Here is a 25,658-nt window from a genome sequence, read left to right as displayed (position 1 = left end):
ACTATGAGTTCGCGTTCTTGGTGTGGCTTTTTGGTTGAGAATGCAGCACATTATGGTGCAGGTGCCGATATGGGGTGTATTCGGCGGTGGCATCCACATTAGATGTTATCTTTGGGTACGGCTGGGAAGAAAGACGGATTACTGAGTCTTTCGCGGTTCCGCTGGGACATCTCAGCCTGTCGTTTCCGCTCTTCGGCTTGCCGCTTCTTGGTCAATCGCTGCTGGTAGAATGTCCTGTACGGAGTCAGTCTGAGACCAAGAGAGGGGGGCTTGCGAAATAGGACAACCTTTGCAACTCGAAAACGCGCGGTTCTTCGTCTTGAGAAGCCTTTTCGGCATCGGCCTTGTCCTACTACAATGTCAACAGGGGTTCTTCAGGATTCCCGTGGCAGGAGACTGGCGAACCTGATCTTTGGGTTTAGAGTCGTCCTTCTTCTCTGCTTCGGATGTAGAGTCCTTGGCCTTGTCCTTATCCTTTGATTCCTTATCGTCGCTTTTCTCGGCCTCTTTCTTTTTGCGCTGCTTCTCGTCATACTCCTTCTTGGCCTGAGCAACGATCTCGTCGTCTTTCTCCTTCTGCTTCTTGGCAGCGATGGCAGCTTCATCGACAATGGGCTTACAGAAACGAACCTCCTTTAGATGAGCAGTGCAGATGTAGAAATGGTCTTGTTTGTCTGGAGTGACCAGGACACTTGTAGTTGGTTTGTAGCACAAGTCACAGCCTTTGGCCGATGAGTCGGCGACCTTCCGGTGATGCCAGACATTGGGAAGCGACATGATTGCGGGCAGAGTTGTAACAGAGGAACAATCGACTGAGAAGAGGATAAAGATTGGGCTTGCGGATTTGCCGGCGAGTTCAAATCCTGCTTGTAGCTCTATCTTCCCCAAGTCCCTCGGGTTGTTGAAGCTGTCGTTAAGAGGACGACTTGGCCTTGGATGTCAGGATGTCAGGACGCCCGACGGACTTAGCCGTGACTCCCTGGGCTAGCTTTGGTGGGGCTGGGTTTAGGTGGGCTCAATCATGAAAGTCAGGGACCAGCGTGGTTTCCTTGATGCTGCAATACTCCGACTGCATCAACGAGACATTGGTTTTTCAGGGAAAGCTTGGAGAAAAGTTGTCCAATAAAAGCAATGCTGATGGTTAAAGAAGTTTGTGTGTTGTATAACGGGCACCATGCAGTCACAATAATGCTTGTTTACCACAAGAACGTGGCTCTGATATATTGTGTCGGAGGTGTAAGTGACGACAGAAACTGAGGCTGAAGGTCAATTGAGCTAAGAGGGATAGCTACAAGCTTCTAAGATAAAGGCCCCCTGATAAGGAGCCCCAGGCCCCCAGGCACCACCAAACAATTCCGTCATTGGCCATTGGCGCGCGGTAGGTGCAACCACTCGCCTCGTCGCTGCATTTCTGCAGCCTTGCTTGAATTATATTCATTTCTTCATATTCCCCCAAGTCATTAACCTCGAAGATTAGCTGCTTTTAAGCCAGCCCAGGAAACGCATTGATCTAATCTGAACTGTTTATCAAGTACACCATTCTGGGCCAAATAATACCCCCTTCATACTTTATTTACATGACGAAATACATCGGGCAACACGTACCTTGACCCCCTTCCGCCATCATGTCTGGCGGACTAGACACCCAGAAACTCGGTGTCGTCTTCAAGTCCAGACCTGACATCCTGAAAGGGATCGAGAAGGCTGCTGACGAGCCCTCCAAAGTGCAACTGTTCAACAACATTGCCGACTACGTCTACGAGCAGCTTGGCGACCCTTCCTCCTCAGAACCGGCTCTCAAGCGGCGTCGCGTCGACATCGAGCCCAGCACCAGCAAAAATGGCGCCGCCGCCGCTGCCGCCTCGAATGGCACAGCAAGCGCTGCTTCGAGCGCTGACGTCGCCTCCGAGAAGACCCTGCTCGAAATAAAGGAAATATCAGTCTCGGTGCCCCAGCGCAAAAAGTTTGACCTGTGCTTCACGGCCCAGCACCTGTACGCCCGACTCCCCAACACCACCGCGCCCGTCGCCGGCATGATCTACGCCTGGAAGGACATCGAGTACGCCTTCTACATCCCCGTCCCCGAGAAGACGCAGGTGCAGCACAACTACGTCCTCTTCCCGCAAAACTCGTACCTCGCTTCCCTCTCCAAGAATTCGACACCCTCGGAAATAGAGCCCCTCGTCTTCACGGTCTCGGCGGGCGCGCCGAAGCCTGGCGTAGTCGGTGGCCCCAACGCCGACGCAGCGGCTGCCGTCTCGGACTCGTATAGCACGCTGTTCCACTGGGCGATCAACAAGTGCCTCCAAGCAGGCTCCAAGGGCGTCACTGTCGTGTCAGCCGACCCTGCTAAATTCCACAGTCTCGTAAAACAGTCGCACAGGCCGAAAGAGAAGGCAGTACATGTGAAGGCGTTCCGGGGCTCCAAGGACGGCTTCTTGTTCTTCCTCGAGAACGGCATCCTCTGGGGTTTCAAGAAGCCCCTGATGTTCATCCCGCTAGACCGCATCGCGGCGATCAGCTACACAAGCGTCTTGCAACGGACGTTCAATATGGTGGTGGAGGTCTTCACGAATGAGGGAGGGGACACCGAGGCGACAGAAGAGGTGGAGTTCGCCATGATTGACCAGGAAGATTACGGCGGCATCAACGAAAAGTACGTTGCAAAGCATGGCCTCCAGGATAGGAGTATGGCGGACCAGCGCAAGGCCAAGATGCAGCTTGCGGAGAACGCAAAGGGCGGTAAGAAGGGCGCTGAAGGAGAGGCCAACGGCGGTGATGCAGAGGATGACGGCTTGACGGAGCTAGAAAGAGCTGCGAAGCTGGAACAGCAATTACAAGACGAGGAGGATGAGGAGGAGGAGGACTACGATCCTGGAAGCGACGCGGATAGTGACGGATCCGGCGCAAGCTCAGAAGACGACGACGATGATGATGACGACGATGCCGAGGGGGACGAAATGGATGAAGAGGCCGATGGGGATGAGGCTTAAATGACCCGATGTTATTATTGGCTTGAAGAGAGAGACAGGGGCGAAGTATCGAAGGCCTCCTCATCTGGCGGTTGATGCTGTTGAGCGTGCATACGATACGATACCGTTTTTGTTCGTATATGATTTTCAGCGCTGAACATGGGCAACGGGCAACGCCAAAGGCTATGTCTGAAAAATATATAGGTTCCTACAACGGGGGAAGCTACGGGAACTGCCTACGTAGATACTGTATGTATGACTAAGGACGACGATGATGGAAAAACCATTTATATAAAATATATCTAATAGAAGGTATCCTGAGATTTAGTATCTCATGTCAACACCAACGAAAGAGTGCGAAAGGGGGGCATGGACGAGTGCACGGGCCATGTCGCCGGTGCGGGATGGCGCCTGGCAAGCCGAGACCCAAAAATTTAATTGAGCTCTGCCCGTCCGTCGTCCCAATTGCGTTGCGCAGCGATAGCCTCACCCACCACATCACACCTCGACCTGTCCCTTGTGTGTCCCATTGCCCGCGAAATCCAGGACCTCATCATGTCGGGCGTCCAGAAACCAATGCGTCTGCCGCCCGTGCGGGTGCTGCGCGTCAAGAACCCCAACAAGCAGGCCGAGCGGCCCTGCATGCAGCTCATGTCCTCCGTCCTCGGTACGTCGTCAACGGCTCCTCCCCTCTCCCCATCTGGGGTGGTAGTGTCTTGCCTGGCTACGGGGGAACGTTTCGCTAACACCACTACAGCCTGCTGGGCTTCGTCGGGATACAACACCGCCGGCTGCGCCCAGATGGAACAGGCCCTGCGCAACTGCATGGATGCGCCCAAGGCGCCGCCGCCGCGGACCAACGAGATCAACTACCACTTGTCGCGATTCCACTCCAGGGTCGCGGGTGTCAAGAAGAAGTAGACGGGCAGAAAACAGACAAGGAGGAACGACGATGTGCCCACAATGGTGGAGGAATCGAACGACTGGCAATACGCATGCGGCGACAGAAAGATCTCGACTATCTTAAGCTCCCATTGGGGCGGGAAACGACCATACTTCTACGAAGCGTTCTCCCCGCTAGCCCTCCGCCGGAAGAGAGCGAATGGAATGGCTTGGCGACTTGCCATGGCTTGGACATTGCGCACAGCTGGGATTCGCGACTTCGCTTGGGCCTCCTACACCAGGATTGGCAATTGCACAGAAATGATAAAAACGAAGAAAACTTGAGAAATGCGCATATCCGAGGTACACCAATGTAAAGAGAATGGGAGGCGGCAACGAAGCATAGGCCGGGCGTTTACTCTGGTTTTGGAGCTCGGAGAGCGGGAAATCGACAGACTTGAAAGTACCGTCGCCTCTAAACGCTTATTTGTGTACGATTATGTATAAAGAATCCAAGCACATGTACAAAACGTATATCCGCAGACAGTTATGATGATGCCATCTTTCGTTTCCGGGTTCAGCACAGGCACGGCAGATGCAGCGATTGGTAGTTACTGCACGTCTTGCCGCTCGGAGTCGCACTTCCGGTCTGGAGGTAGACCTGCCAGAAGTTCCCGTCCAGTTTGCAGACGAGGAAATTGAGTTCTGTAAAACCAAGTATCTTTGGTTAGCAATTCCACCAGCATTGTAAAATCCGCAGATTCTTCTGGGAAAGGGGGAAATCTCACGGCGTCCCCAGCTACTGCTCTGCCCCGTGATGATGGTATCCCCCTCGAGCGCCCACACGTTGGTGCCGGAGCCACTACCCGTCGTGTTGGCAAAGGTCAGCGTCTTGTAGCTCGTCGAGTCGTCGCCGACGCTCAGGTACCGGCTCGTGTTGGTGCTCTGGATGGTGCCGGCGATGTTGAAGTACTCGCTGCTGGACTCGGGGCCCATGACCGGGATGGAGCCTGTGTGTGTGTGCCCCTCGGAGGTCAGAAATTGTGCCCAGTCTTCCTTCACCTCTCGTCCTTCTCCCACGAATAAGGGGAAAGAGGGAGAAGCCAACACGACTCACGATCCTGGGGATACGCCTGAAGGTAGTAATGGAATATAGGCTCCTGAACGGCCCGGATCTGCTCGGGCTTGGCCGCGGCCTGCGACGCCAGCAGGGACGCCGCTGCCATCAGTGACGGGAGGGAGGAACCAAAGCGCATCCTGCCTAATAAACAGAGAGATGGATAGACCGAATCGATTACCGGGGCTATTGAGAGTTAGGCAATGAATCGATCGGCAAGCGTTGACTGCAGTTCTGTTTGTTTATAGCCACAGGTCGCCAGGTGTCATGTTGTGTGAGTGGACGGACGGAGACCAGGTTTCGGGCTTCCCTTATCCTCGCTATGGAACGGAGCCTCGTGCCGATCCGGACGTCGTGCCACAAGACGTTCCCGATCCGGTAACAGCGGAGGACGGACGTCCGTCTGCGATCTCTTCATGCAGAAAGTGGAGGAAAGAGTGCTCCATGGCGAGAGGGAACAAATCCCGCCCCAACCGGTATTGTTTAAAACCAATCATGTCCGAGGTCTGGCCCCCCTTCCCCTGGCTGTCGAGAAAAGAAGTACCCAGCACCGGCGCTGAGAACCTACGCTGCGAAGATCCACCAAACACCCCAAAAGACAGGCATGATGAAATTGCAGTGTAAATTCACTCCTATATAATGTATCGAGCTGGCCCTTGGCAACCTTCCACACCCCCTCCGTAATGGTCAGAACTTTGTTTGACCCAGTCCCACGATCCGCCTCCTCTGGCTCTCGTTCGCCGTAAAATCCCCCGTCAAACCCAACGCAAAAATCGCCCACGGGAATCTGACTACTCCTCGCTTCCGCGCTCGCAAATCAGATGCTAGAAGGTGCTCGAATTGAAACCCCAGCAGGAAGACGCCTTCGCTTTATAACTAGCGCCAGACCGTGCAACAACGTACGAGAGTAGCATGGAAAATCAGGGATGGCTGGTGGCGCAGAAAACATGGGAAAGACTTTGACCGCCCAAGGCCAAGGGGTTCTTCGTTTTGGCTCCCTGCTTGATTATACCCAGCCCGCTGCATCATTGGACCTCGCATTACTGTCTGTTGGCCGAAATCGACCCATGGCCTCCCAGACACCGGAGCATATACTGCGTAGCTATATGTCCTTTAATAAAGAGAAAAAGAGCGAGCGCAAATGGGTATCCCACCAACCAAAACGTGCTGGTATCTCGAAGAATAAATGAGCGTATCAAATCCAGTCCACATCTTTTTGCCTCCACCCAAGAGCCCCAAAAAGAAGAAGACCTGGTTCGTAAAGTATGTCCAAGAATGGTAGTCGTAAAGAGAGTGAGGGTCATGATCAGTCGCAGAGAAAAGAAGAAGCAAAAACAAAAGGACTCGGATTTTCGAAGAGTTGAAGGACAAAACAAAAAGTGGTATCAATGGGATGCGTCGTCTATGCGGAGAACTGTACGCCGTTTCAGTGTCATGCAGATGTGTATAGGTGAATTCTGTCGGCCTTGTTGACCCTTGGGAGGTCTATTAACCACCCCCGTCAATGCTTCGGTGTTGGTGTTGTCGATGATGATAAGAAATAAGAATTATGCCGCCGTGGGTGGTGTGAAAGGGGGTCGATCGGTGCCTGGGGTAGCGTCCATTCCATTCGAGGTCCGAAGTGTTCAGCTACTATCACCAACGCAGAAAAGTTCTATTTCTCCGACGCCGCTGGGGTTGTACTGGTTGCGCATGCCGTCCCGGAATTCCATAAAGGCGATCTGGATGTCCTCGTCACTCTCGATGTTGACAAAGTCGCCGTCTTCGTCGCGGTAACGCAGCTTCAGATTGCCCCTACCAATTGAGCTGTTCGTAAATCGCGAGAGCTTGGCGTCGATGCGATCGATCATCGACTGGTACGTGATGTTGAAAGCAACCACCAACGTTATGTAGGTGCCTGTGTCGTACAGCACTTTCACCTTCAGCTGTGTGGGGACATCTCCGGGACTGAAAAGTGCACTGCCTGGTGTGGCGGTGCCGAGCGCTGGCGAGACGGCGGACCTGTTGTCGAGTTGGAGCGGAGCCGGCGCGTTTTCGCCACGTTGTTGGCCGGGACCGGGACCGGGACCAGGGGTGCTTCCACGCGGGTAAAGGGGCTGCGAGGGGAACTGGGACATTTTGCCACCGTAGGAGCCATTGGATTGGTGCATACGCTCACGCTGGACGCCAGGGCTTTGGGTACTGGATCGCACGGGGAGGTCCTGCTGCATGGGGGAGCCTGTTTGAGATCGAGGAATGTTATTTTCGTGAAGGTGCGCGGGTATGCCAGGTACAGCAGGTACAGGAGTACTGCTATTGGTCCTCCTGCTCTGGTTTTGTGGGCCGTTTATATCTGGGGTACTGTAGGACCTACTCCTTTGTTGCGCAGCTAGGCTCTGCGCCGTGTTCGAGGCCATGGCGGGCAGCGAGGGGCCACGGGGGTTTCTACCGTTCATTGGCGAGGGGCCATCTCGGGATGGTGCTCGAGGCATAGCCGGCGCGGTATAACGGTTGTTGTCCTCCCAGCCCATGGGCGTGCCGGATTTCGGGAAGGGATAGGCTCCTGTAGAGAACTGCATACTACTAGTTGTGCTTGTTCGTGTCGAAGCAGGTGAGTCGGTGGTGGGTGAGAAGTATGATTCTCCGGGACGGGGGCCAGGCGATCCTGCCGACGGGGGCGGCATGCGGGTGTCAAGCGGTGGCGGAATCCTGGGCAGCGCGTATTGAGGTGGAGGGGCTCGAACCATTGTAGAAAGCGACATTGAACTTTCCCCTGTAGCTGAACGCGACCTCAAGCTGGAATGAGATGCATTCCGGGTCATCACCCCGCCTGTAGAATGTTGTTGACTGCCAAAAGAGAGGTTGGGTGCAGATGTAGGGCCTTGCTGCTGGGAAGCTTCCTCGTCGTCATCACTTTCGCCCTGTTGAGCGTAAGGATTCTCCAACTGTTCAGCATTACGCATCCAAGTGAAAGACGGGGCTGCCTGGTCTGGGCTAGTAGCAGACGGGGCATTGTCCTTCCTCTGCTGATCCAAGCCAACAGCCCACTTCTTCATGATCTCTTCGTTGCTGAACTTAATGACGAAGTTTTCCACGCCGGGATCACCCTTCCACCATATTTGAACCGTGTACGAACCTGAGCCCGAGCACCATTAGTCCCATGCCCGAGAGGGGAAAAATAGCAAATGACCTACCTTTCCCTGCAAAGGACAACACTTCCGTAACATTTGTCATGAAAATACGCCCTTTCAGTTGCAGTTTGTTGTTCTTGTTGCGAACCTTCGGTATCGCTGATTTCGTCTTGTCCTTCTTCTCTTTCGTCTTGTTGGGCACGACTTCTTTGCAGCAGAGAAGAATGCATTCGAAGAGATAGATTTCATACTGCATCCTATTAGTATTTTCGCAAGCGGAAATCGAAGAGCGTTGGGGAACACGTACAAACTTCTCTTGGTCGTTCCGGCCCGTGACAACCGAGTACATCCCATGCAGAAGAAGTCTCCCAAAAGAGTCTACTCTGTGGTTCTTCCAGTCATCGACCCTGACAATGAGATCCTCTAGTGCCTCGTCAAGGAGATCTCGGTCAACGGCCTCGTTCGCCTTGGAAAGAACCCTTTCAGCAGCTGCTATGCCTAGAGTAAGGTCTTTCTTGGTCTCCGCGTCCTCGCTCTTCTTGAGAAGATCCTAGAAGGCGTTAGTCTTGAACATCGTGTGCATGGGTACTTTCCCAGACAGTCTCAGGCAACCCCCAATATTCCAACCTACCTTCAAAAGAAGCGGGTATTTGACCAATCTCTGCATTGGCTTCAACAAGAAACCATCCAAGGTGTTGAAATCGATCGCGACAGGGTTCTGCACCAGCTGTATCTTATCGAAAACCTGACTCGCAACCTGAGCCGCCTTACGTTGGTTTGCGATGAAAGGTTGATAGATACTAAAGCCCTCTTCGTACATAACGAAAGGTGCTCCCCACTGTTGCGCCTCTTGGGACATGGAGTTGGCTGTCTCGACTCGAATCAAGAAGCGGCGCTGGAAATCCAGGATGGCATTGATGTTCAGGAAGATCGAGTGAACAGTGTCGCCCGGAATTACGCCACGCTGTTCCAAGGCCTTCTTGAGTCCGTACAAATTCTCCAAATCTTGAACATATTTGCGCTCCGTGTCCACCATTTCCTTGATAATATGGTCACGATATGTCATCGTTGATCCGCCAGCTGCCCCGGAGGTATTATCTTCAGATGTTGGCTGTTCGGCTTGCATTAACAAGCCTTTCGCCTCGGCTTCGTCGAGAACTTTGTTTATTACTGAAGTGACCTAAAGTGAAGAAGCCGTCAGCACAGTCGAATGCGAGACAAGGAAAGGGAAGTAAGCAGTACCTTGACAAATCCCGTCGTGTCGTTTCCAAGAAGATCGTTGATTACGAAACACTCGGAATTGGGAATTTCCAGCTTTTCTAGACAGACTTTCACAAATCTGAAGACGGCAAGCTTTGACCGCTTGGCCTCACTCCCTTCGGTATCTTTGACAACGAGGGGTTCTGCCGGCTGCAACGAGTTGTAAATGGCAAGAAGAGGGTAACCTGTCCGTAGTAGTTGCCACAGGGATTCTACCGGGCCTCCATTCTCGCCCGTAGTCGACAGCTCGTTCAGTTGGTTCAGGTGTACCTCAAAACCAGGAACCTGCGTTAATCTCTGCTTAAGCTGTACGCATATTTGGTAGAGGGATCGAGAGGCATCGGCTTTCTCGTTGATGATGTTAGCCGTTGCCATGACGGGACCTCCTCCTACCAAGGTACTCGCAGAGCCCATAGATGTCAAGGATGCGCTCGATCCTGTCGTGAATGTCGAGCCAGACAGCTGGCTCTGACGTGGGGCGCTCATAGTGCCAGGAAAGACAGGAGCCGTCTGCGTCCGCAACAGGGCTGGGGCATGTGCCATAATGAAGCAGGACTCTGCACTACTCCATGCGCTCACCCAACCAGCGTCAGTGTTTGTCGTTACCGAAAGGCGACAAAGGACTGGTCAGAGTGGACTGAAACAAATAACACAGCTTCGTTCCGAGGACTTGGTACGAGGTGCCGATTCTAGTGAATGTTACCGGCACTCAACGGTCGCAGGGATCGCAAAGCCGTGGCTGTCGCGTATGCGTACGGTAAGTGTAGCGGTGGCGGTGATGATGGGCGGAAGCGCTGTTGTGGGAGGTAGACTGAAGGTGGATAACGCCGGTCGGTGTCACCTGTCTGCCAATTCGAGAGTGGTCAACGAAGGTGATCACACAAGTCGCCTCGACACGTCACGAATATCGAGTGGTAATGAGCGATGATAAGCCAACTGGTATCGCGCAAGTTGGCCGACGAGCGTCGTCGTCGTGTTGTCAGTTTCGAAAGTACGGGCCCGAATGTTGTTCTCGTGTATTCCCGGATTGGTACTTGATACCCGCAACCAGATGCGTTCCAATCGAGTCGAGTATCTCGGGCGGCCTTCGCCTGTGTATAGCCCCGGTGGCGATGGCCGTCGTCGTCGTCGTCGTCGTCGTCGTCGTCGTCGTCGTCTTCGTCTTCTCCGGACGTCGTCTCTTGCGGATGTCGTCCTCTGCGCGGCTGACGTCAACTTGGGTTGGTGCTCGAGCCCGTGGTCCCTTGAAGGTCCGAAGCGAATCGGTGGTTGTGTGATCTCCCAGCGTCTCTCGCCTTCGTGGACCTTTTGTCTTCTGGAGGTTTCCTGGCTTTGGCGGAAGGGGCTTCGCAAGTCGAGTTAAAGTTTCCTCGTGTTTCTGCCGATGATGGTGTCGTTGCGCAGGGCAGACTTCATAGGCCAATAAGGGAACTTGAAACGTGGAAGGCAAGGTGACCGAGAGCGGCGGCTAGGAGGCGGCCAATGTCAGTGTGTGCAAGGTCGGGCTACTTCGGGCACACTTCTTGAGCTCCCCACGTCTTTTCTGGATTTTTCAAATGGACGGGCGGCTGCGGGTGGTTCAGGCCGTTGGGTTGGATCGTTTTGGTCAGAAATCAGATAGATGGGAAGTGGATATTCGACCGAGTGCTGCTGTCGACCACGGTCCGTCATTACTAGGCTCATGCCAGAGTCCCTGAAATCTGGAATTGGGGGATGGATGTCTTGACCGATTGTATTCAGGTGGTGTTAGGCCGGCTCGTAGCGTGGACAGCAGCGATGTGGGTATTGGCTTTGTGTGTAGCCTCTGGGCCTTGGGCCTTCTTTTCCCTTTCTTGCCCGTCTGGGTGCAGCCAAGGCCACCCTACACGCTACAGCAGTGTGGGTTGACTTTCTGTGGCCTGCATGGGATGGGACAGACGGGGGGGAGGGGGGGCACAAGGACAATGGAGCGTACTTCCAATGTTGGACACTGTGCATTTGTCTTTCTTCTCTTTTTGGCCTACCTCTATTTTCTTCTTCTTCTTCTTCTTCTTCTTCTTATGTACATAACAATAATACATCCAACATTGATGCGTACCATCGTGATACCTCCCTATGCTCACCTACTAACTTGTGGTCTGGCTCGGAAATCAACCCGCCTTTGGAGGCTTGAATGTTGTTTTGATGCCCCGCAGTAGGCCAGTACACCGGATGTGTTCCATTGACACTTCATAAGGGGGCATGCTCAAGATCGATACCTACCTACACTTTATTTTGATTATATACTTACTGGAACCTACTTGCACGCATCTAAGTACACACTTACTGACGCCTCGTTGCCCAAAGCACACCACAACCTACACCGTCCGCTGTCTTCGACTACTTACCTAACCACTTTATGTACTTGCCCATATACGTACATACCACTGTCTCTTGTCTCGGTATTTCACTTCCAGGCTGTCCTCGGTGGCCCTAGGCGCTGGCAGTTGCCGATGCTATCTTGATTGTGCCACCGTTATCCGTTCTCCCTTCTGCTGCGTCGCGGTTGTTGCATTCCCGACTATCCCAGCCTACAATCATCAATCGAAAACGGCCCAAGCCGGTTTAGTACATAGCACGTGCTTCCAGCAAGCAAGCCAGGCGGCTTAATAACGTCTGACAGCAATGTTCACAGTATGATCCTTTTCTATTTACACCCTTGAAATGTATAAGTAGTGCGTGCCTGTGGCCTCCGGGCTCTGGGCTCTGGGGGTGGCAGGCTACTCGCATTTTGGGCATTGATTGTGATGGGGTCTTGGATGTTTCAAATTAGCGAATGCTCGCACTATTCCCGAGCTGGCCTAACTTCCGGCGACACTCAACAATAGGGAGCGACAGCGTTGCACCCCGAATCGTCCATGATCGTCAGCTGCTACTACAAGACCGTTTCTGCCAGCTCATCGCGATTCGTTCATCATGAGCGTGCAGCTCATGGCATTGCGATCCTGGGTTGGCGCCGTCCGCCAGCAAATGCTAACTACATACTAGTATCGGTTCTGCGTCGCCGGTCGAGTCGCTCGCTGTCTGTTGATGACCCGGGCAGTCAAAGAGCAACTTGACTGCTGCTTGTCGGTTCTCCAAAAAAAGGACTCGAGACGAAACCCCGCGGTCACCTATTGGCCAGACAACAGAATTCTGGTTGGAATGCAAGCGCATTCTCCAATTCCCCATCATCAGGCGCGCTTGGCACATGAATAGAGAGCATGCATGATATATTTGGAGTAGCCGATTTGGCATTGGTCAACAGAATCTTCCTTTCGCATACTCTGATCACCACCACCAAACGTAACTAGAGTAGGTAGACATGATTGCTTGCTGATAAGTGAAGATAGCTCGGCCCGCCAGCGGTGCCAATGCTTCCCTCCTCCCTCCTCCCTCCTCTCTCCATCGCAGCAAGGTGGGGTAATCCTTGTCCGACGACAATGACCTGTAACATTCCAGGCATCAAGAAGGCAATAACGGTTAATATGAAATGGCCGACGTCATCCTCAGAAGCTTTCTATTACTTATTGCTTCCTCAGTGGACGCGGTTTGCGTACCGGACCCGTGCCGTTCAACATCAGAGTGGATTTGTCAACATGTTTGCTGCTTGGGGAATATACGGTCTTGTTATTATTAGCGTCAGCCCCTCCTTTCCTCTCTGCCCTGTCGCTTGTGCTTGGAATAGGGGTTTCGATGTTCAAATTGCGAATGGACTGATACCCAGGCTTACCAACCTAGTCGAGTTCCACCACCGTTACAACTCCACTAAACCTACTAACTCAAGATGAACCTAACCCCCAAGCCAGAAGTACATAAGCCTTTGAAATTGGTGGGAGTGCAAATCAACACGCAAAACCTCTTGGGCAGTGAAATCAAGGCCCTGTAAGGTTAGGCTAAAAGAAGAGAGGGAGAGAAAGAGAGAACGAGAGAGGGAGAAAGGGGGAAGATGCACAACAGCACTTAAACTCAGCCAAAGCATCAATATTCTGCCGGGTAAGTGGGGGGCTGTCTTGCAGAAACATTGACTGTGTGCTGTGGCTGTTGACAGGCAGGGAGAAAGCCGCTATGTCGCATGTCCAGATGCATACATGTAGGTAGACAGCACATCGGGTAGAGGAAGGTCTCTCTGGCCGCCTCTGCTGCTGCAGCTCTGTCTTCTTCTTCTTCTTCTTCTTCTTCTTCTTCTTCTTCTTCTTCTTTTTCTTCTTCTTCTCGTTTTCTTCTAATGCATAATGCATACTACCATGGCACCATACTGCCACTACAGCAAGACTACTGATAACTCGCACCTCTAACCTTTGTGGCTGACTACACACTGACACATCATGGAGCTTCTTCGTACCTGCGGGGATCCGAGCCGATATTGCACGCACTCACTTCCTTCGGTGCTTCCATGCATGTTTCCACTGCTTCTTTCGACGTCGAGCCTTGCCCAAAACAACATCCTTTGCTCCGTACCTTCCGATCGAATATGCACCTAGGATTGATCTAGAAAGGGTTTGAAACAGCCCCTTCATGCAAGTGTATAGTAGTACAGCATCCGGCCGCAAACGCACCCACTGCTTGCTTGCTTGCTTTCCTGCTTCTTTTCTTTCTTCCATGAGCGAACATGAATCCTTTGGGCCCCCCACCTTTGCCTGCCCGCCTTCCGTTCGTGGAATATCGAGGTGCTCTGGCCTGGATGAATCTAGCCCGCCATCTTTGCTACGTTCGCTGGCTTGCCTGTGTGGTGGTGTGGTGGTGGATGGTTCAAGTCTGTGTGTTTTGTCTCTCCCTTATGTACGACAAATGTCTTATGCGGCTGGCAACCTTGTGACAAAGCCAACAACTGAGATATTCCGGTACTATTAGCCGGTGGGACAGAGCAGTAGACTGCATCATCGCCAAGGAATAGAGCTGAGTCTGACAGCCATGCAATGCCATTGGATAATTGGGCCCGGCGAGGTCTGAATACATCTACTCTGCCTATCTAACCTTTGAGACCGTGCATGATCCAACAACCACGACCAACTAGCACAAGCATTGCCAGCAGGCTGCATGATCTAACCTAATATAAGCTCTCGCATTGACGCATCCTCTCAGATGGCACATCAGAGCGACAGCCCATCTTCTTGTTCCAGCGGCTTGGCATTGGGAGCGCATCGGCGAGCATGTATGTATTTGCCAGGTGACTATTCCTGGCTCCCCCGCCTCTGTCGTCCGCACTCCATCCCGTGCCCGCGTCGATCGTACATGGGTAACATATGCCCAACTATGCTTCCTCTTTCGGCCATGGACGGTACTGTTGTCACTTACTCCAGGGATTTGCCTTGCATCACGTATAGGCTGCTGAGTAAATCTTTGTCAAGTGGTCAGTTAACTACCTACATCTAAGGAAACAATATAGATATATATATATATACATCAACGCAACTGCATCTCGTTGTTGCGGGTCTGAAGATCCGGGGAAGTTGTATTTCGGCAGGATCAGCCGGCAGATCAAGCTCATATATCGTAACTTGCCGCAGTCCTATTTTCTGTTGAGTTTTGCCTAGTGCATGTCGTTGCAGTTGGCACGTCGCGGGAATAAAGATCTCGACACGGGATTCGTTGCTCCAACATCGGATTTCTCTTTTGGCATTCTCTCGGGCAGGAGCTATCGCCTGGAATACACTTCGCCGCTACGCAATGTATGAAGATAGTGAGCAACGGCTGGCAAACACTATCCAACTTTTGGATGTCACTGCTTTGGCCGTCACCAACAATTGCCATCTCGTTGGGATAGTCGATGATCGGTTTGACCCAGTCAGAGATGTTTGTGGGCCAGAAGTCTAGGCACACCTTGCCTGGCGGTGCTGGCACGTTGTTATTCGATTGACATTGCCCCCGGCCACGTTACAGTAAGAAGCTGGTACTCCGGCGAGGTGGTATGTTCTCATTTGCAGATCACCATTCTGTCTTCGACTATGATTGATGTGTATAGAGAATGGCATAGGATCCTTACTAGATACCAATTGCATATAAGTCCACAGGTATCAGAATAGCTTCGTCATTCTCCATGCCAAAGGATAAAAATCGCCCGGGACCTGGAAATCCACAAGGAGCCTCCTGGGAGGCGAGACGCGGATACGAATGCTATCTGGAACCATTGGCAAGGCCTCAATTAGCAGCAATCAATACCAACATAACAGCTACCCTCAGCATGCCAATGCCGGCTATGATATGTTAGACAAGGGATATCACGTTTGAGTCAAGATGAGCCCTTTGACTATGGCAATCCTCCGTACATGTAAGATGTTCAAGAATACTCCAGAGAGAACGAAGCTGGAGACTGATATCCAAAGTTTATTTCTCCAGACAAAGATCACATCCGAGGCATGACTGATCTCCTTGTATGGAAAGTCAGCTACTTGATCAACGATGTAACGTTCTCGAAAGGGGTTCCAACTCAGCCAGGAATTCAGTTTTGTCCATGTTGCTGTATTGCACAGCGGTCAAAGACAGGGTAGGTGTAAGTTATGAGGCCTCAAGACTCCTACTCATGTTGCCGACGGTCGTCTGATTTACTTCCATTATGAGATATGTATTCCACAATGACATAATCTTACATTTGTGATTGGAAAACCAATAGAATCGTAGTTATTGGTGCTTCATGTCATCTGCTACCACTTGAATATAGACCCCATTATAAGCCCCGACAAATCTGATGGAGATTGCTAGAACTCGCGACGACAGTTAGCATTACTATAAAATCAAATTACGCCCTTGATCCATTGTGAAGCATGGTGGAGGACAGAAAGCATCCTGACGTTCTCTGCTATCCGTGATTGCAACTAGCACTATCATACTGGACATACGCTGACAGGATCTACTAGGTTGACTCAACCCGTACGGACCATTGTCAATTTGCGCAATGGATTCATGGCTAGCCTAGCCAAAATATCTTGACGATGAAGGTGACTCAAGGTACGTGTACCTATGAAAGAATTGAGGCCGCCGTTTCCGAAGGGCACCAAAGGAGTGGGTAGACCTGCCACGCTCGTCTTGATAACGCCCACTATCTACGTTGGTATATGTCATGACTTATTAAGAGAAGGGAGCTTCTTCCTCGATCAGCCTCAAGAGCAGGAATACTCCTGATTTGTAAGATTTAGTTGCGAAAACTGTAGCCTCTGAGTCACATCTCGTCCATCTCTTGTAGGGTATCACTGCATGTAAGGCAACAGTTAAGCGCATATCTCCGAGTTTTGCAAAAGTCGTCTCTTCTGGTGACTTGACTTCCATACAGGTAGACATAGGGTATGAAAGGCCCTGGAATTAACATTCAATTTGATATCTTCCTAAGGCTCAAACACGATATGTGCATTGTAATTCAAGCATATGTGCCCTCTAACAGGCAGATTGGTATCCATGCACTTAGGCATCTCGCGCTTTTGCAGCCACATCATTGTGTAAATGATCGAGGGCTTGTCCATGCCTGTCCGGTCATTGTGAGTCCTAGCCAGATAGTCGGTAAGCTCCTTGGGGAGCTCCAGCTTCATTTCTGTGATATTGCCTTGAGATATCTGAGCGGGACACTTCGTTCGACCAGGCTATGAAATACATATGGCATTGGCACATTATCTTCTCGAAGGTGGCTACATGTACCAACCGTGGACATAAGGTGCGGGAAACCTCCACAGTACTATGATGGGAAAGGCCATATAAAATTCAAGCTCTTTCGACCCTCTGCAGTGCATTTTTACATTTTGGGCGGATGAATAGTGAGGTGCGAAGCTGTTATGAGTCAGACAGAAGGCATATTACGGATATCTAGAAAGTTGGCAAGTTCTTGGTTGTCAGGCTACATGTAGGACGACGGCAGCGAGTCGGCCATTGCCTACGACTGCGATTCTGGTAATTAGACAAGACAATGGATAACAGGTGAATAATTTGAAGATTGGGTTTTGTCAGAATCGCAACCAATGCCTCAGACCTTCCAGTGATCCTCGTCTCTCAACACAGGGGCAACCATTCTGGGGTTATTTGGCCATTCATCGATTCGCCAATGCCACCAATATTGTCAACCCTGGTTCTCTCTATATGCACCAACAAAAGCCAATATATGAACATAGAAGGGCTCCCGTACTCCGGAAGCTGTCGAGCTTGGCCTTCTCAAAGGACCGAAAGTCACAAGCTTCCCCGAAACTGCTGAACCCCACCTCCGGCCACCTTGACCGGAAAAGAATACCCCAAACAGCTGGTATTCCCAGGGTTATGATGAAATCGTAACAACTGCTGCTGATGGTGAACGACCCCGGATCTTCTCTACATCTAGAGTTGGCAGAGGCGAATAAAACTATGGACGTTGGCTTGGCGCATCGTAATCAGGGCGGCCTTTCGAAGTGGATTCTGGATCATCGTTCATGGCATGGACAAAGTAACCTCACGCAGGCTTTCTGGTAACATGGAGGGAGCCCATGACGGGGAGCGATGACTGCAAACAGGCACAGTCGAGACCTGGCCCGGTTTGGCTATAAGTCTTCCCACGTCGTCAAGGATGGCGATAACGAACTTCATTTTCCCGGGGGAACTGGCTGCGAAGTCGCTCTCTGGCACCTCCCCACACACATCCACACCTCCAACTAAATAACATGTACAAACTCCATCGGGTAGCTGGAAGACTTGGTGATTGATTCAGACAATCAAGTAGGTGCATCTGTACAAGTACCCGGCTTGCGGACCTGGGCGTCGGGTATATCTGGCAATCTGGGGTCTGGACCGTGGGCAGCAAGGAAGCCGTCATCCCGTCCCTGTTTTCTGCCTTGCCTCTTTCAGGGACGTGATGCGGCTGCAAGTCTATTAGTCTATTCTCACCACACGCGAAGTAAAAACCTGTTTCCGAAATGGCCATAGTCTTGATCGTTGATAGCACTCGTAGGTTAGCTGATTTCTTTTCGGATTGTGTGGACGAGTCCTAGGCGTTGCCTGATGTTCTGTAAGTCAGTACCGGCAGCCAGACCTACGTACTGACTGGATGCATGCATCGGTACCTAAGCCTGCGGTACACGTACCTGCTCCGCCGGTGACAATCCACTCGCCTCCACCTCCATCTGCGCCCGTTATCATTCAACAACCAGCTCTTCTACAATCATTTGCCCGTTGCATGACGGGATACACATCAGCGTGGCTGGCTCCTTCCGCCGTATAATATTCACTGGAAATCCCGATTGTCTTACTTGAAGGAAACCGATTTCCTCCGGTTGTACAAACAATAAGCAGCCGTCCATTGTTGTCCTGTCAGACTACTCCGTCCGAGTTCAATCCCCAGCTGCCACTTTCTGGGGGACTGTTTACTCTCTAAAAACCGCTGCCTGTCGGGCCTAGCACGCTTCCCGTCTTTGCCCTTTCCCATCCAGTCTGGTGTCATTGCGCCATCACCAACCCCACAGTCCACCTAACCTACATCCTCTGTCGCGACAAGACATCTTAGCCAGCATCTACATCAATACTAGTCAACAACTGGAACCAACGGCTAATACCGCCTGCCAGCCTCAAACCTAAACCTGCGGACTCGCCGGCGCGCGCGGCTGATACGTGCTCTCGCATTTCCGTCTTACCCTCCGCTCCACCCCTACTCTTCCAACATCCCATCAACATCTGTAGGTATGGAACCCTTCCCTACAGCCCCGGAGCCCGACGAGGGTTATAGCGAACACCCACTTTCTGCCGACAACAACGCTCTCGCTCTACCACGCGGCCTGCAATCACCGACCGAGTTTAGTTCGTGGCTGGCTCCTCGACTCTCGACCCTGTCCGTAGCTCACAAAACCCAACTAGCCATGGCTATTCTTGGCGACTTGCCCACGACGGTCATTGCCGACATCGTCCTGAAGCAGCTGAACCCCCGTCTCTACATAGACTTTGTCGATTACCTCCCCACGGAAATCTGCCTCAAGATCTTTGGCTACCTCGACCCCATTTCGCTCATCCACGTCGCGCGCAGTTGTCGAGGCTGGTACGAGCTGGCCGCGGATCGCAAACTATGGGAGAAGCTTTTCTACCTGGAAGGGTGGCGCGCTCTGCCCAGAGAGATCGCCGCGGCTGAGGAGCGGATGAATGCTGGCCTGTCAAACACTGGCGTGATACACCCGCAACGGTTGCGGTCCTCCGAATATGGCCATGCGCACAAGAAACGAGCCATATCGGACCCGACGCCCCAGGACATCATCCAGAGCGATGCTATGGACATCGATAACGATGGTAGGATGGACGCCGACGACACCGAGATGGCCGGTACAAGCTTGTTTGGTGGTCCAGCTGTCAACGGCAGCACCTCATCTTCGAAGAGCACCGCCAGTGTCGCGCAACATCTAGGCCATTTGATGATGGAATCGCCAAGCCCCATGCCCGAGTCCGCCCCGGAGAGTCGGGCTGATATCAAGGGCAAGGGCAAAGCAAGAGCCGACGATGACGGGCAGCAGCAGGCGCCAGCGCCAGTGCCCTCGTTGTCTTTGCCGTCGCTACCGACTTCGTCACTTTGGACCTACGACGCCAGAGACATGCGCTACAAAATCAACTGGCAATGGTTATACGCCATGAGGCGGCGGCTGGAGTACAACTGGGAGACGGGAAAGTTCACCAACTTCCAATTTCCTCACCCGAACCACCCCGAAGAAGGTCACGGGGAGTGCGTATACAGTTTGCAGTTCAACTCGGAGTACCTCGTAAGCGGGAGCCGAGATCAGACTATTCGCATATGGAACATGCAAACCCGGCGTCTCGTGCGACAACCCCTCCGAGGTCACGTTGGCTCAGTGCTGTGCTTACAGTTCGAGTCTGACCCCGAGGATGATTTGATCGTGTCAGGCAGCAGTGATTCGGACGTCATTCTTTGGAAATTCTCTACGGGCCAACCAATCCAGCGACTGAGAAAGGCGCATACTGAGTCTGTGCTGAACGTCAAGTTTGACAAGCGGATTCTGGTTACCTGCTCCAAGGATAAAACCATCAAGATCTTCAATCGAACCCCGCTACGCGCAGGCGACTTGGGCTACGGCAACGTCAACGGCGTCAATCCTGTGCCTATAAACATTCGCCATCCGGACCATGAGGATTTTGCTCTGAGCCAGCTACCTATCAAGCCACCTTACACACAAATCGGCTGTTTAGAAGGGCATGGCGCAGCTGTGAATGCCGTGCAAATATGTGGCAACGAAATCGTGTCGGCAAGCGGCGATAGGCACATCAAGGTTTGGGATTGGCCTCACCAAACCTGCCGCCGAACGTTCCTTGGCCACAACAAGGGAATCGCATGTGTTCAATACGATGGTCGGCGCATTGTCAGCGGTAGTAGCGATAATGAAGTCAAGGTTTTCGACCGCGAGACGGGCTTAGAGGTAGCGAGCCTTCGCGCCCATACTAATCTAGTGCGTACTGTCCAGGCAGGCTTTGCAGATCTCCCGTACAGCGTCGAAGAAGACCGTCAGACTGCCCGGGAGATCGACCAGGAGTATTTCAGAGCGGTTGAGTCCGGCCGGTTAGGCGATACGCACAATGTCCGGGGCAAGTCCCTGAATGCTGGCAGCCGAAGGCCAGAAGATATCACTGCGTATGGCGCGAAGTTGCCTCCTGGTGGCGGCGGCGGCCCTTACGGAAGAATTGTGTCGGGCTCTTACGACCAGACCATCATCATTTGGCGCAGAGACAAGGAAGGCGTCTGGAGAAGCGCCCATACGCTCCGCCAAGAGGATGCTGCTGCCGCCGCTTTGCGACAATCGGCAGCCACCCGCGCACCATCGCCTTCCTCGTCAGGCGGACCAGCGCCCATGGTTATGAGAGCTACACCAGCCAGGCCGTTACCTCCTGCCAGTGCACCCCCAACCATACAGCAGGCGCCCAATGCTACACATGTCGAACATCCTATCCACGCCACCGTGACACCTCAGACCAACACTTCCTATACTCGGATGATTGATCTGACTGTCCCTCAAGGCCCTGCTGCGCTTCAGAGCACTCTTCTACAATTCCCGACCATGTTGACATACCACAGTCACCTGCAAACAGCTATTGATCGCGAACCCAATCCTGCAAACAGGTCACAACTTAGGCAGGTTGTCGCAACAGCCCTTGTACGGGCTCAGGTTGCTCAAAATCGTATCCGGGAAGCTGCAGCTGATCAACCGATTCCCGCGCCTACGCACCACCAGCCCGCACAAGCATCGTCATCGAGCTCCGCGCGTTCTACAACACCCACAGCGCAAGCCCCTGGCGGCTCAGGCCCGCCCAGTGCCACTTCCTCATCTACTGCAGTCCCGTCGCCTACCACACAGCAAGGTTCGTCCTCACGCCTGAGCGCTATGCTGCAAGGTCGCAGTCGATCGAGAAATCAAGCGTCGGGCAGTCGAACTGCCATGCCTGTCTCTGGCACCACAGTACCGAGTAGCTCAACAACTACGGCTACCAGTAGCTCAACGTCTGCCGGACCGCCCACTGTGGCTAGCGGGGCACCCCAACATGTGACAGCTTTGCAGCAGGCACAGGCACAGGCACAGGCACAACAGCCGGCTACCGCAGAAACCTCGTCCGCTCAGCCAGTAATGACCATAGCTGCGGCGATGACCGCGGCTGCCCCAGCACCTGTACCAGCACAGCATCACCCGCACATTGCCCCAGCCGACCAGAACCCGAGAGTTTTCAAGCTGCAATTCGACGCTCGTCGGATCATTTGCTGCAGCCAAACGTCCACCATCGTGGGCTGGGACTTCTACAACGGAGACCCTGAGCTCGAAGAGGCGTGCCGCTTTTTTGGTCCGGTGGAATAGATTTGTCCAACGGGATAGATGTGGGCTAAGTCTTTACTTTACACCATGTCCTATTTGTATTAATATACAGCTATGTGCCTGGCTAGGACTACGTCGGCATTGCTGTACAAAAGCGGCTGTGTCATGGAAGCGAGCTGCACCATGGAAGTGGAATGAAGTGGAACGAGGCTGTGGTTTTCTCAAGCGCATGAATTTGTATTAAGAAGTAATTAGCATACTAGACTCGCTACGACCGGAATGAACTCAATGACACTTCAACGGTTTTCACTCTTCCGCTGCTATCACAGGGACATGCATGAATGTCACCTAACGAGGGCCGTGGTGAAGTTGAATAGTAGTAGTAAATGGATTGCTTTGGTATACGAACTCATCGCCTGCCCCCTTTCTCCTTGGAGTACTTCCTTCTGCATGCCTTTAAACATGATACCGCTCCAAATTATTGCAAATCACACGTGAATGGAAGCGCGAGCGTTGTCTTCAGAAGTAATATGCGACTTCTGGTGGGAACAAAAACGACTGGGGCCTCCCTCCATCCTCCAAACGCCAAAACGCAGCAATAGACCAAGGACCGCCATCGTTCGCCCGAAATGGCCAGATAGCGTAACCCGCCGAGCAGCTTCGTCATCGATTCTGTGGTTTTCTTTTGTTGTTGTTTTTTGAGTGACAAGTTCGTCAGGGCTCCGCCAGGTCACCGCGCCGCCTCCTGGACCTTGCCGGTGGTTTCCGGGCGGCTCGTCGATGAACTCAGGGACCTCGTCCTTGAGGAAGTCGGGGACACCGCCGGCATCGACGCCGAGCCCGCCCTCGGCCTCCATCTCGGCGCCGAGCATCTCGAGCTCGGCGTCGAGCTCGGCCTCGTCGACGTCGTCGGGCACGTCGTAGCCGCGGCTCAGGGACTCCTGGATCTCGTTGCCGACGTCCATGAGGTCGGCCATTTCGTCCTGGAGGCGCTCTATCTTGTCGAGGTCGACCTTGCCGTACTGCTTCTTGAGTTCCTTGTTCGTGGTCTTGAGGGCGTCGACCGTCGCCATCACGCCCTTCATGTTGTCCTGCATCATCTGCGTCTGCTCGAGGTTCCAGCTCTGGCTCGTCTGCTGGTCGCGCGCCTGCTCCAGCCCGCGGCGCTTCTTGAGCAGGTCCAGCGCGCGCCGCTTGATCGCCTGCTTGCCCGGGCCCTCGCGCAGCTTCGAGAGCTTCTCGTTGTACTTGGCCAGCTCGTTGTTGATCTCGGCGATGCGCACGTCGATCTTGCCGGCGCGGTTGTCGTGGCTGTCGATGACGCTCTGGAGGTTGACCTTGGGCGCTTTGCCGCCGCTACCGAAGAGGCGGTTCATGGTTGCTGTTTGGATTTCCGGCCGTAGAATGGTGGGTAGTTAGTAGAAGTGTATTCGCCGTTCCCCAGAAGAGAAATGGGCAGCTCGTTCTCAGTGAAGTTTTCTTGGTTGTCGCAGTTGCATCGCCAGGTTGTGTTTCGCGATGGTCGTGGCCTAAGGACACCCAACTCGTTACTGTTCGCGGCCTGGGCGTTTTAGGCGGCAAGTTAACATACAAGACAAGGTGGGATGTACTGATTGAGCAGGCGGATTGATCGCAATGACGAAGCTTGGCGCTGAAGCGGTAGGCGGTCGGCGGTCGGCCACTTATCTTATCAATGGATCGACTGCCTGGCTGCTTACTTAAGCGTACTTTCTAACTACAGTCCCCCCTATTTCCTAATTGCCATGGACGCAACATACCAATCCAAACAACAACAAGTCTTCAAATTATGCGCTTAACCCACTGGGTTCTGGTGCGATCCAATACCTTCTGTACTATCATGAAACGGAACTTGTGATATGAGCAATGTTACGAATTCCCGGATCAAACGTGCGGGGATGAGAGTTGCCAGACAAAGTGAGCTGTTCTGAAGGAAGATCATACTCTTCGAGGTTCACCACCAATGAATTATCTAAGTATTTGCCATATTTCGTATGGCACTCGGTGCGAATCTAAAATACCTGCTATTTGCGCTCAGCTGATAGTGCAATGTCCCTGACATCGTCCTCCTGTGCTTCCACTGACGCTCCACTCCCTGCTTCCGAATACAGCGCTGCCGCAGCGACATGCGTCCTCGGTGCATTTGATAGAATACTGTCCTTTGGTTGCCACTCCATTATTATTCCTTCAACTCCAGGGTTGGGTAGCTAGAAGCAATATGCTCCCCATAACATCGGAAAGTCATCGTCTCGTGGGCTTCTCGTATCACATCCGTTCGGACAAGTCTCGATCTTGGTGACGCGGATATTCTCATCAATCACCCCATCGCATCGAAATAAAACCTTTCCACTGAGGGCAGAAGATGTCCTTTGTTAGTATTTTGACCTTACACAGTAGCCAATAGATGCACCAAGCGGGGCCGAGAAGGCCTGGTAGCTAAACGCAAGGACAGACTTACTCGCAGTACTTCAGGCCTATAGGCACACTCTTCCCTTTGAAATCGCAGTTGGCGGAGGCCAATGTGAACAGAGCGGCGGCGGCAGAAATGATTGAGAGAACCTGCATTTTGGCGGCGAAGGTTTAGACTTGTGAAACTGAGAGGGAGCTTGTGTTTGGAGAGGTGATGTGAGAAGTAGACTGTTTAGTTGATTGGGTTTGTGAGGAAGCACTTCTATAGACTTGAAGGAAGCAACCCATTTTATATCAAGGTCGTAATGTCTGTACATGGTGTTAGGTCAGTTCGATACAGGAGAGACCTGGAAGCGAGATGATCATGCAGCCTACCCCTTTTCACTAGGCAATCCTCCCAACACATGGCTAACCCGGAAAATGGTCATCATTATTAGAAAACACCTACATGTTGAACCGTCCAAAGATACCATGATCGGGTGGTAAGATACCGTACCCCCTTGCTGGGTTAAAATGATTATGCACTGCACAGTCCGAGGGTATGGACCGGGCAGGGGTTGACAGATTTCTGGGCAGGGGGCCTTAGCCTTATCCAACCAACAAAATAACTGCTTATGCAGCTTCCTTGTCGTCAAGTAGGCGTAGTGATTGCGAAGTGCTGTATAACGAGATCACGTTGTGTCGATTACAACTATTGCAGCCAACATACTACTAATTCGGTTTCTAATTGCTACCTTGACTTTGATCCTGTACTTGGATCAAGCGTAGTTTAGCTTTCCCCCTGCGAATCTTCATCATGGCGATTTCATTCTCGATGGCCTTGAGTTTGGCCATGGCCTCAACCTCGAGCACAGATCGCTTTTCGGGTGAATTAGTGTCCTTGGCTGTCTTGCTATTTTCCAGGGATATGGTCTCGTGCTCGGCTGCCATTTTCTTGGAACCCTGATGCATGACGGCCAAAAATGCTTCACCTGACTTGGTGATTTGCGGCGGCGGAATGCCAAACCATCGTGGAAACCCTTTCAGCTCTGGTGAATCTAACCAGGACCGATAAGCTACAAGCATTGAGCTAATTAGCATTTGTCCACGGCACGTTAAAACCTTGCATCGTCATACCTGGAACCCAAGGGCTATGACGAAAAACGGTGAC

The 25,658-nt window shown here is 52.5% G+C and overlaps 8 protein-coding genes across 8 annotated transcripts; 3 read left to right on the top strand and 5 right to left on the bottom strand.

Moving 5' to 3' along the window:
* Positions 1–98: 98 nt before the first annotated feature.
* On the bottom strand, positions 99–777 carry PG997_000993 (uncharacterized protein; the record flags this gene model as incomplete). Its single annotated transcript, XM_066805308.1, has 3 exons — positions 99–234; positions 288–349; positions 406–777. 3 exons carry the CDS (start codon positions 775–777, stop codon positions 99–101), a joined length of 570 nt encoding a protein of 189 aa, XP_066675081.1.
* Positions 778–1,625: 848 nt separating this feature from the next.
* PG997_000992 (histone chaperone) lies at positions 1,626–2,993 on the top strand (the record flags this gene model as incomplete). The annotated part of the gene is made up of 1 exon (XM_066805307.1): positions 1,626–2,993. The coding sequence occupies one exon, from the start codon at positions 1,626–1,628 to the stop codon at positions 2,991–2,993; it is 1,368 nt and encodes a 455-aa protein (XP_066675080.1).
* Positions 2,994–3,527: 534 nt separating this feature from the next.
* Positions 3,528–3,893, top strand: PG997_000991 (mitochondrial 37S ribosomal protein mS37; the record flags this gene model as incomplete). The annotated part of the gene is made up of 2 exons (XM_066805306.1): positions 3,528–3,639; positions 3,730–3,893. 2 exons carry the CDS (start codon positions 3,528–3,530, stop codon positions 3,891–3,893), a joined length of 276 nt encoding a protein of 91 aa, XP_066675079.1.
* Positions 3,894–4,431: 538 nt separating this feature from the next.
* Positions 4,432–5,080, bottom strand: PG997_000990 (uncharacterized protein; the record flags this gene model as incomplete). The annotated part of the gene is made up of 3 exons (XM_066805305.1): positions 4,432–4,559; positions 4,643–4,864; positions 4,972–5,080. The coding sequence occupies 3 exons, from the start codon at positions 5,078–5,080 to the stop codon at positions 4,432–4,434; spliced, it is 459 nt and encodes a 152-aa protein (XP_066675078.1).
* Positions 5,081–6,596: 1,516 nt separating this feature from the next.
* PG997_000989 (Pleckstrin homology domain-containing protein) lies at positions 6,597–9,884 on the bottom strand (the record flags this gene model as incomplete). Its single annotated transcript, XM_066805304.1, has 5 exons — positions 6,597–8,086; positions 8,145–8,331; positions 8,389–8,631; positions 8,713–9,261; positions 9,324–9,884. 5 exons carry the CDS (start codon positions 9,882–9,884, stop codon positions 6,597–6,599), a joined length of 3,030 nt encoding a protein of 1,009 aa, XP_066675077.1.
* A 9,083-nt stretch (positions 9,885–18,967) lies between these two features.
* PG997_000988 (uncharacterized protein) lies at positions 18,968–22,123 on the top strand (the record flags this gene model as incomplete). The annotated part of the gene is made up of 1 exon (XM_066805303.1): positions 18,968–22,123. One exon carries the CDS (start codon positions 18,968–18,970, stop codon positions 22,121–22,123), a length of 3,156 nt encoding a protein of 1,051 aa, XP_066675076.1.
* A 446-nt stretch (positions 22,124–22,569) lies between these two features.
* On the bottom strand, positions 22,570–23,457 carry PG997_000987 (charged multivesicular body protein 5; the record flags this gene model as incomplete). The annotated part of the gene is made up of 1 exon (XM_066805302.1): positions 22,570–23,457. One exon carries the CDS (start codon positions 23,455–23,457, stop codon positions 22,570–22,572), a length of 888 nt encoding a protein of 295 aa, XP_066675075.1.
* Positions 23,458–24,123: 666 nt separating this feature from the next.
* PG997_000986 (uncharacterized protein) lies at positions 24,124–24,664 on the bottom strand (the record flags this gene model as incomplete). Its single annotated transcript, XM_066805301.1, has 2 exons — positions 24,124–24,253; positions 24,558–24,664. 2 exons carry the CDS (start codon positions 24,662–24,664, stop codon positions 24,124–24,126), a joined length of 237 nt encoding a protein of 78 aa, XP_066675074.1.
* Between the last annotated feature and the right edge of the window lie 994 nt (positions 24,665–25,658).

The sequence above is a fragment of the Apiospora hydei genome, assembly GCF_038363865.1.
Source record: "Apiospora hydei strain CBS 114990 chromosome Unknown utg000002l_segment0_segment0, whole genome shotgun sequence".
NCBI classification, from domain to species: Eukaryota; Fungi; Ascomycota; class Sordariomycetes; order Amphisphaeriales; family Apiosporaceae; genus Apiospora; species Apiospora hydei.
The sequence above is the reverse complement of the archived record's forward strand: the minus strand, read 5'-3'. Positions and strand labels throughout refer to the sequence as shown.